At 43.3% G+C, this 17,301-nt stretch overlaps 1 protein-coding gene across 1 annotated transcript; it reads right to left on the reverse strand.

The window, feature by feature from the left end:
• Nucleotides 1-11,979: 11,979 nt before the first annotated feature.
• Nucleotides 11,980-15,767, reverse strand: txnipa (thioredoxin interacting protein a). Its single transcript, XM_079485257.1, has 6 exons — nucleotides 15,120-15,767; nucleotides 14,542-14,617; nucleotides 14,296-14,443; nucleotides 13,707-14,066; nucleotides 13,294-13,608; nucleotides 11,980-13,180 (listed from the first exon to the last, which is right to left on the reverse strand). Exons 1-6 carry the CDS (start codon nucleotides 15,373-15,375, stop codon nucleotides 13,133-13,135), a joined length of 1,203 nt encoding a protein of 400 aa, XP_079341383.1. The 5' UTR covers nucleotides 15,376-15,767; the 3' UTR covers nucleotides 11,980-13,132.
• Nucleotides 15,768-17,301: the final 1,534 nt, after the last annotated feature.

The raw sequence follows: 17,301 nt of genomic DNA on the forward strand, positions 1-17,301 counted from the left end.
CTGTCTCAAAACAGAGGCTCTCTCACTGGGTGGTGGATGCTATTACATTGGCGTACGAGAGTCAGGGTCGGAACTGCCCCTTCGGTATCAGAGCTCATTCGACTAGGGCTATCGCCTCTTCGTGGGCCTTATCTAAGGGCACATCTATTCAGGACATATGCTGTGCAGCTGGCTGGTCTTAGAATACTTTCGCCAGGCTCTATAGATTGGTTGTGTCCTCATTGGCTTCTCAAGTCCTCTCGGTGAGTGCTGATTAAGCTTTATCTTCTACCTTGTATTTCTTATGCTACACAGTTGTTGCCGCATTGCTGTTTACACTGTGCTTGGTGTACTTATGTTCGCTATTATATTGCCCGGGATTCCGTGCTGGTTCTACTGCTGTGGTGTCTGCCCTGTTCAGCGCCAAGAGGCCAATCTAGCAGTTCATTGGCGTACTCCGTGATCTAGCAGTTCATAGGCCGGTTTCAGCCAATCAGCGGTTAATGCTTGGGGCGACCTCGCGAATGGTTGATTTGTATGCTCCACATACTCTGTGTGTTATCCAAGTTGTCGGCTGTTTTTGCTAGCTCTCACTGCGGGATTGTACTACCGTTCCATATGCGGTCTCCGCAATGTCGGAGTGACCGCTCTCGAAAGGGAGAGCGTGTTAACTGTTGTATGCTTGTAACAGTTAACAAGCATACAAACCGCACACATGCATTGCAGCAAAACAGCAGTAGCGCAACAGACAACCAAACTTAAACCGCAACTCCATGTAAAGAAACTGCAGCTTACCGGTGGCGCATCTCTCCTGACGAGACAACATGTCAATATTAGTACTCGCTCCCGTTTATAGCCCGTGCTCATTCATTCCTGATGAATGATTTGAACACATCGTTCTGGGATTTTACTGGTCCACGTTGCAACTCCTGACTGGCCTGTGCTTATCAGGTAAGTGAACCTCCCACCTTTTTACCTGCGTTACATTGCTATTGAACACCTGTGACGTAGTGAACGCTGCAAACATATTTATGTGAATATGCATATTAAAACAATCAAATAAATATATTTGGGTGGATGTATGTCGAAACATTTGTATAAACCCTTTATGTGAATTTATATGCCAGATTACTGTCTTTAATTCACTTAATTGTATATGTGGAATAATGTTATTCACTTTTTCATGTTTTAATACTATATTGTAGATTGATGAAACGGACACCTGTATGAGCTACAACTGCCTTATTTCACCACCGCCAGCTCACCTTCTTGGTTCCGCCGACTGACGACATGCCATAAAGTAACACCATCACTTACAGGGAAACACCAAATAACTCAGCTTTAAGTCAGCTTTATTTATATAGCGCTTTTTACAATTTTCATTGTTACAAAGCAGCTGTACAAGAAAACATTGACTATAAGTAAAACATAAAAGGTTATGGAAGTCAAAACACAGGTCAAATATCAGACACACAATAAATTCCTATATGCAGAGTTAATTAAATAAGACTATCAAATTCTAGCAGCCCCCCCGGCCAGGCAAACAGTGCAAAACAGTATGCAAACGGTGGCGAGGAACCCAAAACTCCATTGGAGGAGAAAAAAAACCTCAGAGGGAGACCAGGCCTAACCAGGGGATTCCAGTTCCCCTCTGGGAAAAACTGTTGCCTCTGCACAAGCTCGACAGTGCTTGCACAGCAAGGCAAAATAAAAAACAAAGTTAGATTTAAAATTATCATTAATAATCTAATAGCGACTGAAGTTTTGTAGAGTCGCCACGTCCTTCCTCCAGCATTTGTCAGGTCTGGGAATTGATTGCGCCCTGCCCGCTCCGGTAACCTTGGACTGCGTCCTGCCCGCTCTGGTAACCTTGGAACAATGAGACAAGACTGGCTGAGAGTAGAGTACTGTTCTGCACTCTTTGATGCAACAAATGCATCAGTTGTTATTGGAAGTGTCCCTGGTTCCGGTTGATCTAACTAGTGCAGCCTAGATCTTTGATATATATATATTATGATAGTGTAGTGTATGCAAGATTAAAAAGATGCGTCTTTAGTCTTGATTTAAACTGACAGAGTGTGTCTGCCTCCCGGACAGTGCAGGGAAGACTCTTCCAAAGTTTAGACGCTAGATAGGAAAAGGATCTGCCGCCTGCACTTGATTTTGAAATTCTAGGTATTACCAACTGACCTGACACCTGAGAGCGTAGTGCACGTGATGGACTATAATACGTTAGAATTTCTCTCAAGTAGTGAGGAGCTAAACCATGCAAGGCTTTATAGGTAATAAGCAAGATTTTAAAGTTTATGCGATGCTTTACAGGTAACCAGTGCAAGGTTGATAGAATCGGGCTAATATGCTCATACTTTTTTGTACGCGTATGAACAACATGCAAAAGACAAAATAACAGTGCCAGTGACTCCAGACCCCCACTATCCTCGGAGGTGGTTAAGGTATACAAACGTATACTTTATTTCATAGTTATTTACTCTCATTACATTACTTGTTGTAATACATAAACTACAGTATGAACTATTACTACAGATGGTTGAATTTCAGCAAACTGATTCGAGTGCTGCACCTAACTTAATGTGGTTGCTAATGTCGTTAATGTGACATAATAACCTCAGGGGTCATGATCGAGGAGGAGGAAATTCCTAAGGCTGATGGCTTTTTATTTACCTGGTTTTATTTTTAACTTAACTAATATATTATAAAATAATTTTATATTTTGTTACACTTATTGATTAACGTTACATACGCTATTTCTAATGATAAAAAAGGATTTCTGGAAATCATCTTGCGACCCCGCCCTCGCGGCCTTGTGACCCCCAACGTCGGGAACCCCTGGTCTAACACACATACTGTAGATGTCCCTTTCTTCTGCTATATTTGCTTCAGTTATATGGTGACATGTCTATGGTCTTGAGGGGTTTGGACTTTATTGAGGTCAGTATCATTTCCTACTTTTCGTGTAATAATGTTTTTTTTTGGAAAGGAACCAGACAATTTAATGCATCCATGCTAAAAAATTATAAAGTCAAAGCTGAGCCATTAACATTTCCAAGTTTAGATGTGCTTTAGGTTCGGTCGGACCCATGCTATTTTCATAATCCTGGGTCAGTGCTAGACGAACAGGCAGCTACTTTTGACACAGAACAGTAGTCAAACAGGAGCCAACAGGGTATGCTAGTATGTGTTCACAGCATGATCAAAACATGCTCAAGCCATCTAACCAATCGAGTCGAAGTGTGATGACGTTCAATCACCAATCAAAATTAAAATACAGTTTTGCTGTTGAAATGACATCGGTGTGGCAATAACTGCTGGTTAGCAGAGAACAGAGTACGAATGAGAATGAAGAAAAGGGACATTCTGCGGAATATGTGTTTTTTTCAAATGTTTTGGTGTAAATGTGTGATCTCGTTAATACAGGAAATGGAGGAATGTGTGTGTGGTAACGTATCCCAGTTTTAAAGTAAACTTTCTGATAATGATGTTGCAAATGGGACAGACAAACAGTGACACATGCTAATCAAAACTGTAAGTGCAATAAAAACAGAAGCCAAACACGCAATGGCATGTAACTACCTGCAAATATAGATAAACAGATAAAACATTACATTTTTTGACATTCTTATATTTAATTACACTATACTCACCCAAGTATTGCTCATATTAAAGGTGTTATTTTGAAACAACTTGGTGTATTCATTTTAAGCTATTTGCAATATACTTTATGTAAGGGTATACCATGGTCATTTTCCCAGTATAACAATCATATCCTATATTTTATGTGATATGCAGCATATTATGTTTGGGGCAGTGGCATAACATCTGGGTATCCAGGTACATACGGGCCCGGGGGATTGGGGGCCTGCATCCAAGTTGTATTCATGGCCGTACAAAACTGTAAAAGAGGACTAGATGACCGATCTCAGATCTGGGGACTCATGTATCGAACTCTCCGTAGATTCCATACTAAAAGTGTACCTGCGCAAAAATCCCTGGTAACTGTTTAGATTACGACCCACAGTGTACCGCATAATAAAACAGGATTTAAAGTATAGCTTCTTGTAACTATAACGTACCTCTACAGTACATATCTGTAGATAAGGGTAACAATATGTTAAATTTGGGGAATAAAGGGGTAGGAGTAAGCAAATACAAAAATATTCATGAGGGAACTGCGTGCCACAAAAACATCCAAAACAAATTATAATCTCAAAAGATCAACATTGATTTTCCACATTTTCCACATTAAAACTCATCAAAACAACTCATAATAACTAATAAGATATTATTTTTGATCAACAATCCTAAAATCAATCAAATACAATTAATCCTAAAGTAAAAACTCTCAACTACAGTTGACCGACAGTCTGCATGCTTTTTTCGTGCTGTTTAGTTTATGCAAAATCTGAACACACCTAATTTCACTTTATTTCTGTTTGCTATAAAAATAAAATAAGAACCCGATACTTAATTCATATCACAGTTAATTCACAGTTGCTTATTTATGGATACATTGTGATTACAAAAATGTAATGTATGTTCATGCTAAGATTGTTGTATAGCATACTGCAGGTCATGCATACCACATTATATTAAAATAGTTACCCCTTAGTTTTAAAATACTCACAGTATATATTTTTTGGTATTTCCTAACTTCCTTATTCCCCAAACTTTGCATATGTTTCCCTGTTACCTACATATATGTACTTTAGAGGGAACATGATTGTTGCAATAAATTACTCTGTAAATTCTGTTTAAGGGACGTAATCTAAAGCATTACCAAATCCTTTTATAAATCCCAGTCAAAGGAAGATTGTGTGTATGTGCATCTCCACCCTGTCTAATGCCCTATATCACAATAAATGGAGTTTACACGCCAAAGTTGAATATGCTTAAACAAAATACAAACAAAAAACCCACGATAGGGAAACATGATAAACCAAACAAGAATGCAAACTAAAACTTAAAAAAATAAACAAACTCCAAGATTTATACAGTATTTAATCATCTTGACACAAGATGGGCAGGATAAGAAACAGGAACAAGGTAATTCAGACGGGAAATATCCATGACACAGGGACGTACTCCAATGAGTATATAAATGACAACCAACTGACACAGGACAATGAATACAAGGGGTATTTAAAGGGAACACTACCAAGGGAAAATTATGTAGGGAAGGTGACGGGAATTTAACACTGAGGGGAAGCTGACGAGGGAACGAGGAGGCGGGGTCAAGTGGAGACCGGAGAGAGTGCATGGCAAGCCAAAAATTTTAGCTTCAGAGCAAGTTCTGCCGGGAAGACACAATATTACAAACCTATTAAATAGACCTAACCAATCATCACTTAAACAACTGTAGTAAATAAGATCATCACTTACCCGCTGTCTGCTTTCGCAGTTGAAGCCTCAGGGCCAAAAGACTAAGAAAAACATGACTATGAGAGGCAGAAGCATGACAGAACCCCCTCCCTTCATTAAGGAATGACAACCTGGCGTTCCTCAAGCCGACAGATGAGACAAGGCTGACTGGGACAAGGACATTGAATCAACAACAATTAACGACAGGGCTGGATGCCTGCTGGACCCCTTCTGTCGCCTCTTCCTCTTTAGTGGCCGGTTGCGAAAGAGCGGTGTGGATGTGACTAGCTGTTTACCGGAGGAGTCCGCAAACTTCTCCCATGACGCCCTCCTCCCCTCTTGCCATAGAGGCTCGTAGGAGGGCCAGGAACTGCGGCGCTAGCTACAGGAGGTGCCCTGGTACAATAGCCAAGGTATCACGGTACTGGCTATCGTGGTACAATGGTACTGAAATTGTTGTTCTTTTGTCTTCAATAGTATATTTAAGGTCTCCAGTAGGAATAAAACATTTTTTTATCACAAACAGAATGCAATTTTCACTAAACGAAACATTGTGTAAATTACATTATTTATTGTTATAAATTAATGATTAACTTTCCAATAAAATTTAAGTACACAACATAAATCTAAATGTAACCTACTGAATACACTAGGTAGTTCACAGTATCAGTGGTATTAAAGAAGTAGTTTGCCCCATTGACTTTACATATACATGTTTTGATAAATGATAAAGCTCAAAGTTCATTGCCAAGCGAGATATTGTCTTTAACAGAATTCACTTTTCAAGGACAGCAGAGAGAGGGGGCAGTACACTCATCGAGGACGGGGACGGACACGGTGGTTTCCGCAGTTGTTCGGGGGTCCGACCACTATGGCAGCCTCGTGGATTCGTCCTGCCCGCACTGCGGGCGGATGGCTATTCAGATGTTGTGTCACGGTGGCTATGTTCTGTCAAGATCCAGCCACCACCTCGTTTGCTTCCCGTTCTGTGACCGCAGCGGCTACGGCCCTGCTGTCAGCGGCGGCGAGCAGCGAGGGTAATGTGGGGATTATCGTGAGCGTTAATACGTCAGCCGGCCGGCTCGCGGACCGCTCGCGCCCCATCTCGCTTGTTTAGCAGTTCCCCAAGGATGGTCCTAAGCCACGCGCTCGGACACGAGCCGTGGAGATGAGGTGTCTCTTGTAACATCGGAGCGCGACCTGCTGGCATCAGACTCTGGCAATTCCCTGAAGCTCCCTCCCTCGGGAGGTCGAGCACAGGTGAGAGCAGACGTCAAGATGTCAGCCATGCTCGCTCGGACCGCCGTGAGTGTTGGATTGCGCTCGCGGCTGGGTACTTCGCACATTGGGTCCGGGCGCGACTCCAAGCCGTGCCCGGCTCAAGTGCCAAGTTTTACCGAGCTGCATAAGGAGTTCAGTGAGACCTGGAGCGCCCCCTTCAGCGCGCTTCCGTCTAGCAGACTCTATCGCCCTCTCTTCCCTCGGGGCGGGGAGGCAGCTAGGGACTAAGTCAATGCATCCTGGGTGGAGCATGCAGTCGCGGATATCCGCAGACGGCGGCCACCTGGGGAGCTTGATCTAGACTCACCGTCCAGGGCATGTAAGGTCTCGACATCTCTGGTGTTGAGGCTGGCAGTGCCGTGGGCCAAGCTGCCACCACTCTTACGCCATGGCCATCCTGCAGGCCAGGGCGCTAAAGAGAGCCCCACGGGGTAAGACCGACCCAAGCAGTGCCGCCGCCGACTGGCCCTCCGGGGACCACGGTGGCAGCGCAGGCTGGGTCGGACGATGTCCACATCAGTGGCCCGAATAGATGCCTAGGACTCAATCTTGCGCAGGTGGGCGATGTCGAGAAAGGCCACTTTCCCGACTCCCCTCTCGCAAGGTCGGCTGATTGGTGGCGCTGTCAAGGACTGCCTTTCGGCTGTCGAGGTCTCGCACGTGGTCTGCCCCCCAGCAGCCCCGGCCTTCTCCAGCGTCGACTCCGGAGGAAGAGAGAAGGACCACCTAGAGAGATTGAAGCATCGGGCCCGTACCAGCCTTGGTCGCTGGGTGGTCGGACTGGGGCGGTCCCTGCCGCGTCCCAACACCTTCTGGGCCCCTCCGGGGGCCTAGTGCCCGCCTTCTCACAAGGAGAGGTCTCTCTCTGGGTTTCAATTTTACAGCCGCTCTCACCCTCTGAAAGATGGTGTTCGGCAACTCGACGTTGCATCGTGGCACGCAATGGCATCGCACGCAATGGCGAGTATAAAGCAGCCCTCAGCACTCTCGCTTCGACGGTGCGTCGAGCTGCGCCATCGCCTGGCAGGTGATTTAGCGGAGCTGTTCCCCCCGGGTGGGACCAGCACTGCTAGTCATTGAACCAACCCCGGCGGGTTGATGAAGCAGATCATAGGCCCCCTGTGAGGTCCCTGGGTGCTTGGTTAGCATTTCAAACCATCACGGTGGCTGGGAGTGTGGTCCGTCTCGGCATTCGATCCAGTTCGCCAGACCTCCGCCGGACTTCGGGCATCCTCTTACCTCAGCAGAGGCAGGGATGTTCCCGTGCTCCAGGCCGGGGCTGCCACCCCTCAGACGCCAGGAGTGGTTCATGACAACTGACCACATACTCTCATGTCCAGTTTCCCTCGGCACTGTCGAGGGGCTGGCATGTCAGTAACGGGTCAGCCGGGAAAAAGAGCAGCTCTCCCTGGCGCAGAGCTCCCCTTTTCCTGGTAGAGAACTCAACACTGTCTCCATGACTCTCGAGCACGCACAGTCAGTGCTGAGCTGCTTGAACTTTCAGGCAGCAGCCAGCAGTCCCCTGAAATCCGTTTCAGAGGCTCCTTGGCATGGTGTCCTCGGGGGTGGCCTGTCCCCCTCGGGTTGACGCACATGGGACCGCGACAGCACTGACTACAGAGATGAGTTCCCTGGAGAGCGTGGCGCACTGGCAGTAGGCGTATCGTCATTACGCCTGCTGCCATCGCATCCTAACCCCGGACAGGTCTTGAGGCCGGTCGTGGTAACGATAGACGCCTCCCTACGGGGTGCGGGTGCGGTGTGCAACGGGCGCGCAGTGTCGGGCCGCTGGACGGGCCCCCGCCTGCGTTGGCATATCACTGCCCTCAAGTTGCTAGCTGTCCTGCTGCACTGATGAGGCTCCGGCCTCTCGTGCAGAGCCAGCATACTGGCCGATTGCCAAAATTCAGGCCCGATGACTCTAACGTGATCCTGAGACCCCGGCCGACTTAGTGTGCCCAGAGTTCCGCCGCCCCCCTTTGGGAACTAGGTGGTGAACTTGCAGGCGCTCCCACACCGGGAGAAAGACCCAACCTGTACGTGGGGTGTCCAGTAAGCGCATTGCGCCTCTACTCGAACCACACGGAGGGCTTCAAGGCCCTGAGCAGCTCTTGTCTGTTATGGAGGTCAGCAACGGGAGTGCTGTCTCCAAGGAGAGTTGTCGCGCTGGATCGCACACGCCGTCACTACGGCGTGCCGATCCTAGCCGGTGCCCATTTGAGTGACGGTACACTCCGCTCGGGGTGTAGCCTCCTCGTGGGCATCGGCTCAGTGCGCCTCTCTGGCAGACATCTGTAGAGTTGCGGGTTGGGCTACGCTATACCTCGCAGAGGCTTGCAACCTCCGTGGGGAACCGGCAGCTCGAGTCTTGCCAACAGATGAGACCAGCGGTCGTAGGGCGTACGTCTGTGCATAGCGCCATTCCCCTTCTTAGGTGGATCAGTGCTCTATGGGCTGCATCCCTTCTTTCCCCAAGGGTGAACAATAGGCAGTCCGTCCATCCATCAATAAGCACTCAGGGCGGCGGGCTTGGCGGAGCAGCCCTGCCGCCTATGGCCGAGTATCAAGCTGAGTTATTACATATAGCTCTAACCGGACCTAGTGCCCCACACGTAGTAACCCCCCACTAGGGTGGTTCCGTCTGAGATGTCGTCATGAGATGGTTCCCCGCGTGGCAACCCATGACCTCCCCCAGGTGGACATCCACCTTGCGGCATTCCGCACATACCTCCCATGAGTTCTCCCCTATTTGGTGAGACCATGTTGGTGTCTCCACTGTATTCCCGCCTATGGTGGGAAGTGGTCTCCGTATCGCACGTCCGCATTGAGGGAACAGCGCTTACCCAGTAGCCCTACGGTACCGGACGGCTTCTCGTTTAGAGAACAAGGCCTCCGTCTGTGGTGGCCGAGGGCAGGGGCTACTCCTCTTTGCTAAAAGCTCTGAGAGCCCCTGCCTGCCCACTGGAAGGTTACAAATTTCGCGATAGTGCTCACGTGTGGCTCGCCCAGGCCGGTCAACGTCGCTTCGCTAGAGATTGTGACGCGGCTTAGTGCTGTGGCGTTTTCAATAGGAACCCCATCTGTCCGTTTTTCCTTAGAGAAGAGGAAGAGCCGCTGGAGTAGTGTTGGTTATCAGAGATTGAAAACACTTGACTGAGCTACGCGCAAATTACTTTCACTACCCAGACTTCCCAGCTGCAGTAAGTAGTAGAAAGGCAAATGGATGGAAGAAGACACTTAGATACTTTAGCCTTGTCATGCATAAGGCGTGGGAAATGTCCAATTGGCCAATTCAACTGTGCTGAAATAGTGGGATTATAACACCTAGTCCTATTATGTGAAACTGAAAGTTAGGTTTTTTATCTTTTATTGGTGACAACTGCTAACCAGAGCCGTGAACAGACATTTTGAGGGACGCTGAGTGTTGGGGCAGGAGAAGACAGCACACACTCTTAGAAATGTCAGGCAGGCGGAACCAAAAATGGCAGTCCGTGCAGCCTTCCGGCCCTTTGCAGAAGCGCACTGCACATCGGAAGTCGCCACTCAGTAGTCAACAACTCCGACCATCCGCAGCACCCCCACGGTAACTTAAACTCAAGAAATCAATATTAATCTCGGTGTATAATACAACTTAAACTAGTTTGTGTGCACTCCAATCAGCCAATGAGGTACTGCCACTCAAAATAAATATGTAACTGAGGAATAAAGTGTGTGAGTCTTTTTACTGAATAAATATGTTGTGAATCCAGAAATCATTAAGTGGGGAAATCAAAATACTAATATACATATACCAAGTTAGGTGCGTGTGTGTATGTGTGCGCGCAACATTACTGCTCGCTAATGTGTGGCTGCATCACGGGCCATCACATGTTGGAAAAGGGATATTTACCTTTATGCATTTGGCAGATGCTTTTATCCAACGTGACATTGTATTATACTATAGATTTGATTCTGAGCACTTGCGATCCCTTGGATCAAGGGAACCCATGCCATTACCTTGGCGTTTCTAGTGCCATGCATGCTCTAACCACTGAGCTACTTGATGATTTAACATTAACAAATTATTAAAGTCTTAATACAATTTTATTCGTATGATATACGTGTATGTCATAGATTACTGGTTTCAACTAAGAAATATAATGGGAAATGTACTGCACAGCAGTTACAGTGTGACGATTTATATCAGATCATACAACAATTTAATTTGACAAGAATTCAAATTTTGAATGAATATTTTTTACAGGAAGTTAGCAGTTAGCACCAATAATAACCAGGAGCAAAACATTACAAAAAAGGGGAGAAAACAAATGATCAAATTATTAATTCTGCGTTTCAAGCAATGTCTGTAATGTGAATAATGTCCTTACAAGTGATGGGATGAACTTCTGACACAGAATTAGAATTCTTGTTGAATCAAAATGGTTGTACCCGATCTGATTTAACACCAAATTTGCTGTTATTTGCAAACTTTAGTAAATGCCTACAAAGCTGACCGTTTTTCACACTGTAACTCCTGTACAGTACATTTCTCACTATAATCTATTTTCTTAGTTAAAACCAGTAATCTATAACATATGATATGATAAAATATTCCATATTAACAGTAGGCCATATAGCAAGGGAGTGTGTACAGCCCCTCAATGCAAATTATAATAAATCATTATTATAAGCTTACAGTTGTGAATGAAGACAATAGTTTTGAACACTGATCTGTTTATGTATTGAATCAATAGTTGATTTCTAATTATTTTTACCCTATGATTATCGCGGACAGCAGCTTTAAAACAAAATTTGTTTTTTTAACACAACCATATATACTGTACTTTGACAGGAATTAGCCAATTCTGACAATGATCAGACCGCAACGTTAACCACACTGTCACACCCTACATCAGTGGTTCTCAAACTGTGGTATGCATTCCACTAGTGGTAGGCTACTCGATGAGGCCCCTAGTCCTGACATCCCTTACACGGCCGGAAATTGAAAACGATGTATTTATTTTGTGTCTTAAATACAATTTCGATAAATGATCGATAAATACGGTTTTCATCTCATATAGCCTATGTGCAATTTTAATATAGTTGTATGAATTATTGTTTATTTATCGTTGGTTGATGATGAAGTAACTCAGGCATATCAAACAGCGGGGAGCAGATGCTTGTGAATCTCTCTATCAGGATTAAGCTTAATATGTATTTTTGTTTTTGAACGCTGTTTAAAGCTGTTGTTAATGTTGTTAAGCGATAATTCAACACACATCTGCATGTACTATTCTATTTTTCAGATTTGTGCTTGTCATTTATCAATTAGTAGCCCTTAAAAGAACAAAATTACACCAAGAATGACATTTTAAACTTTTATTCAAAATACACACAAGTTTTTATAAAAAACACACTTCTTTAACTTAGATACAAAAGGATACTTTGAACATATGCACAAAGTTTACGATAACTTTTAAAATCAATGAGAAACAAAATGACACAAAAACGTTCAACATGAAATGTTGATCAAAATATCTTCAGATTTCTCTACAAAAAGTGCAGCAACAGGTCTCACAAACAAACATGGTCAGCACTTAAGAGACCCCCTTTGGCACTTGCTGAGTTATATTTTGGCCTTAAGTCGATTGTTGATGAGAAAACACGTCAGTTGAGGGTTTCGGTGCTATACCATACAGACTTCAGATGAGCACACAAGACACCTGATCAGTGTATATGCAACATAAGCAAGTTCGGAAGACAAGATAAAAAACATCTCCCTGGGAGTAGTAAGTTATACAGCAAATTGCATTCCTTAAAAGTGCATTAAAGTAGATAAAAATAGCCACAACACTGATAATTTACAGCATAATTCCCCTCAAAAAAACTTATCTTGTCAATATACTAATTTTCTTTTTAACATTTCAGTATCTTAAAATAAAATTCCCTGGAAAACGCTATGAGAAATAAATTGAATAATGAATTGATAAAATATTTTATCCGAACAAAAATATATTAATGGTAATGGAATGGTAAAGAGAAATCAACAAAATCAAGTATCTAAATACAAATGAATGTTGGGAACTACTGGAAAGTACATCGCCACCATTTGGGAAATTGTAGGTTTGTCTACAGGACTAAAATTGCAGTACAATCACTTTGCACTTTAGCAGTAATCTCATGTCAAGGACCAGTTTATACACAGTAAATGCATCATGCCAAACAGCCTTATGGGCCTTTTTTAGGCCCTAAAGCAGAATCAGTCTGACAGAGAGCATTACACTTTTGCATGATATAATGTGCCTGTCAGCAATGTAGACACGATAGGACGATTTAATCCTTCAGGGAAACTTGTTCCCCAAATTCTCTGCCTCATTACTTTCATGCATCCACACAACACTTCTCAAACCGACCTCTGATCCACATGGTGAAAGCCTGAAGTGCTTAGAGTGGGTAAAAAAGCCCTTTTATAATGTGCAATAAATTCAGTTCCAGCATTGCTGCAACCCAGCAATGTTCAACAGACAGGAAGCATCCGTGGATTACAATTGTACTCTTCCTCCACCTGTAAAACAGAACAATGAAGAATTACATCCTTGTGCTCAATGACACTTGTATAGTTATTCAGGTTGAACAGAACTGATTTCAAATTTCACATGTGATTGTGATTAAATTTACCTCAGAATAGGCAGGGAGTGGGGGGAACTGAAATTGGGGTGCATTCATAAAGATGGGACTGTCTCCACCATCATAATCATCCAACAGAGGTGTGAGTGGCTGTTCCAGGCTGCAATCGCGAGTGACATCACAGTAGCTGGGTGGGGCAGATAAAGGAACCCGTAAGGACACCCAGCTAGCCGATGATGTGCTCACAGAACCATCCTGGCTACTCATGCTATTCGTCCGGCTACCAAAACCATTGTAAGGGACAGTGCCAATGACCAGGGGCAGCTCCAGTACCAATTTATCACTGCCTGGGATGTGCATGTAAATCTGTAGATAAATATAAAAACAAATGTTTAACATACGTTTCTACTCAATATAAGAAACATACTGTGACTTTATGCTACACATAGAAAGCAAACACTCACCATGAGCACATATTCTACTCGCATAATATTGCAGCCCAAAATGGAGGGCTTGATCTTGGGCACACGGATGGTCTTCCCCTGCCAAGCATCACACATGCCAGAGATAATGTGGTTGCCACGCACCGAAGACAATTTCTGCCTGAAGACCTTGGTGCGGCCATTGGCCTGGTAGGTCTGCTTTGCGACAATTGCCGCTTTGGGTACCACGATGCGAGAGCAGGTATTCTCAAATTTAGCATTGATGGAGATGTCTTCCCCCTCACAGAAGCCACGCCTGTCAATCTTGGCATTTAAAGACACTTGGCCATCAGGGATGAACATGCAGCTGACTTTCTTCTCCTTCATGCCTCCAGTAGGGGACTGTTGATAGAAAGAATATATAGCACACCAAAACAATTATTTAAAAAAGCAATTGTCTTTTCTTGCAATGATCAGAACATCATTGAGATAAGGTTTCTCAATCTTTTGTAAAGGGTCAGTCCTTTTTTAAGGTATAAGCCCAATTGGTTTGATGCAAACGCATCATCTGAGACCTACAGTGAACTCTTCTGATACAGGTCTGATCAAAATGAGCACAGTATGAACTCACCAGGAGATCTGGGGTATTCACGTCTATGGGTTCCTCAACCTCAAAGTGTTTCTTGCACTCTAGGGCAGGCTGAGAGGGTCTTTCCAAAAGAGCCTTCACAAAGTACTGAACATACCCAAACTTGCCCTTGTAGGATGACACCAATTGCCTATTGAGCCATGATACATCTATTAATTTACTTTGTAAGAAACATGACTTTGAAAAGAGGAAATTAATTGCTGGAGTTATGTCAATGGTAACACTCACCCTTGTTGGGGCAGCTCAAATCCAAATGAGTATTCATATTTGTTGCATGGACGGAGAATAACTGAACCATCTGTATCTGTGGGAGGCAAGATAACCACATTAAAATGGGTGTCTTTAAATTGTGTGTCAGCTAAATTTTGAAAAACATTTCTTATGCTATTTTATAAAATTTAATTAAAAAAAAATTAACAGCATAAATGTTAATCATATATAGTTTTACATTATGAACAGTTTGAATTGTTTGTTTTTCACACTATAGGACACACTCGAGGACACAACTACCCATATACTAATAGTAAACCACACCTAGAAACAAGTTTTAAACATTAGCATACCAATTTAAACCCCTTGCTAAATGTGGTTGACAAGATTTCAGTCCAGATACACTAGGATGTTCAGTCGTATACATAGGCACAAACTTCCACTTCTTTAGTAAACTCTGAAGCATCACAATTTTACTTGATTACCTTTTGATATCCAAAATGTGCCTTCTTACTACCACATTCTTTTTTTTCACATAAGCAAATACACATAACAAGCAATGTTGCGTTTGAGCATCGATAAAACCTTTAACTCACCTGCAGAATGATCATCCAGGTGGATAACCTCTTCATACTTCAAATAATTTATTTCTTCACGGCATCTCTGTTTGCCTTTCGCGTACTCCACTTTAGCGCATCCGACTCCGAGGACCCGCATTGCCATCACCCTAGTAACTTCCGAGACCTCAACCAAGATTTTCCCAGCCACTTTATCCCCACTGCAATAAAATGTCTTGGTTGGGTCGTTAAGGGTGATTTCGAAGACCTTCATTCTTTTTGTAATCGCCACCATGTTCGATTTGATATAGATTTTTAATTATCTAAAGATAGTTAATATCTGTCAGATATTTAGTAGTTCTCCAAAATGATGTCTAATCTTCATTCAAATTAATCGACCCTTGTTCCTGTTTAACATTATTTATGTAAATTCGTCGCACGAGTAGTTAAGAAGCTTTGTGCTCACTGGGCTAAGCTAGGGTTTTATACTCCGTCGTGTCTGGTCGTGAGTCATTCGGCTTGTTTACCATTTCAGCTGTTCATGTGGACGTTGTGTGCACAGCATGGCTCAGCGCATGCACATCGCCACTATTGGTTGAAAATAGTTGTTTATGTCGTCACTGACCAATCAGCGTTCCGAAGCGGCGCGTGGACACCTCGTGCCTGAGAGTACCAAGCGAGTGCACAGCAGCTGCAGGAAGAGCGGAAGCTCTTGAGGAGGGGCCAAGGGAGGCAGGGCTTTGAGACATCTGGACAAAGAAGGGGGCGTTGTGGCCAGAGTCATTGAAAGAGAGAGTTGCGCCAACGGAAGTTCTAAATTTTCGCGATTACGTGATTCATGGAGCCTTCCGATAGTTCCAGGAAGTTATGTTTAATTTCTTTCCTTTTTGTGTTCCTTAAATTACTTATGTCTAAATGGATTCAGAGTTGACCTCAGTTGGTCTGTTTAGCCGCAGCTTGTAACTAGTAACTTCCGCAAACTATTGAGAGTCTCCATGAACCACCATTGCTGTGAAAAAAACGTTCCATTGTAGTCAACGGAGTTGACACGACTCTCTCTCTCAATGGCTCTGGTTGTGGCATACCTGACAACAACATGAAGCACCAATGAGATTTCTCTCAAAAACTTTGTGTCATTGGTGCAAAGCTTAAATCCTGATACATAATACAGAACAATCTGTACTTAGTACTGGGTTGAACCAGATCGGTATCCCCCTTTTTGCTAAATTTGGCTTTGATGAAAGAAAGTAGTGTTTTGGCTAAATAACAACAGCAGTTGACGAGAAACGCACTTTGTTTACAAGATTCGGTTTGTAATCACAATTCACTTGTTTGCACATAGATACAAAATAGAATCCACACTTATAATAAATATAATTGTAGTGTGATTTAATATGGGGATGTGAGTGAAGTTTTCAGTGTAAACTGAAGGCATTTCAGTGACAACGGAAGTAACCTGGCGACAACACGAGGTTGGCAATGGCAATGGACCGCGGTAAAGTTAGTTTGACATTCATTAGACATTCGGTTTCATACCAAAAAGCTCTTTGCACCTCTTATGTTTTGAGCCCAAATTAACTTGACATTGCACACGGCTTAATTTCTAGAAAAAAACGATGTATAACTTAACCATGAAAATGTATTAAACAATTTAACTATGTGACATTAATCTGTAAAACCAGTACTAAAATGTTCAGATGAACATGGCTGTTATTGCACAAGGCTGCGGTTTCTTTTGGAATTAGCATTTTATAATAATTGTACAACTTTTAATGTACGTAATTACATAAATCCATTTAAACAACAACAGCATTTGAGATAATGGTATCAAACCAACTGTAACATATTCAGAACATTATTCCTTGTGATGCACAAGACTTGTTTTTCTGGGTATTAAACTGATATGCTTATATACCATTGGGTCTTGAAACCCATTTAAATCTATTTAACTTGTACACCAAATCATAATGTAGTCATAAAATATTTGACTTCTAATGCGTTTAAAGTTTAATGTACAAATTGTTGCTTCACATCACCTGAGGCTGAAAGGAACAATGCAGCCATTTCCTTTCAGAGCTTTGAACCGGCAGTTTTTGGATGGGTTTAAGGATGGGTTTCTGGAAATTGTGAAATTGTCTGTTTTGCCATAAAGGATTTGTAGTAATAAACATATAGATGCAGTTTTTTGCATGTTTGTGTGTAAAGTATATATTCTTTCTTT

Source organism: Barbatula barbatula, assembly GCF_947034865.1.
Source record: "Barbatula barbatula genome assembly, chromosome: 21".
NCBI lineage: Eukaryota > Metazoa > Chordata > Actinopteri > Cypriniformes > Nemacheilidae > Barbatula > Barbatula barbatula.

Coding starts and splice junctions, on each gene's coding strand:
- txnipa (XM_079485257.1), bottom strand. CDS start 15,375: ATGGTGGCGATTACAAAAAGAATGAAGGTCTTCGAAATCACCCTTAAC. Junction 14,618..15,119: donor CCTGGATGATCATTCTGCAG/GTGAGTTAAAGG, acceptor TGCCTCCCACAG/ATACAGATGGTTCAGTTATT. Junction 14,444..14,541: donor TTTGAGCTGCCCCAACAAGG/GTGAGTGTTACC, acceptor ATGGCTCAATAG/GCAATTGGTGTCATCCTACA.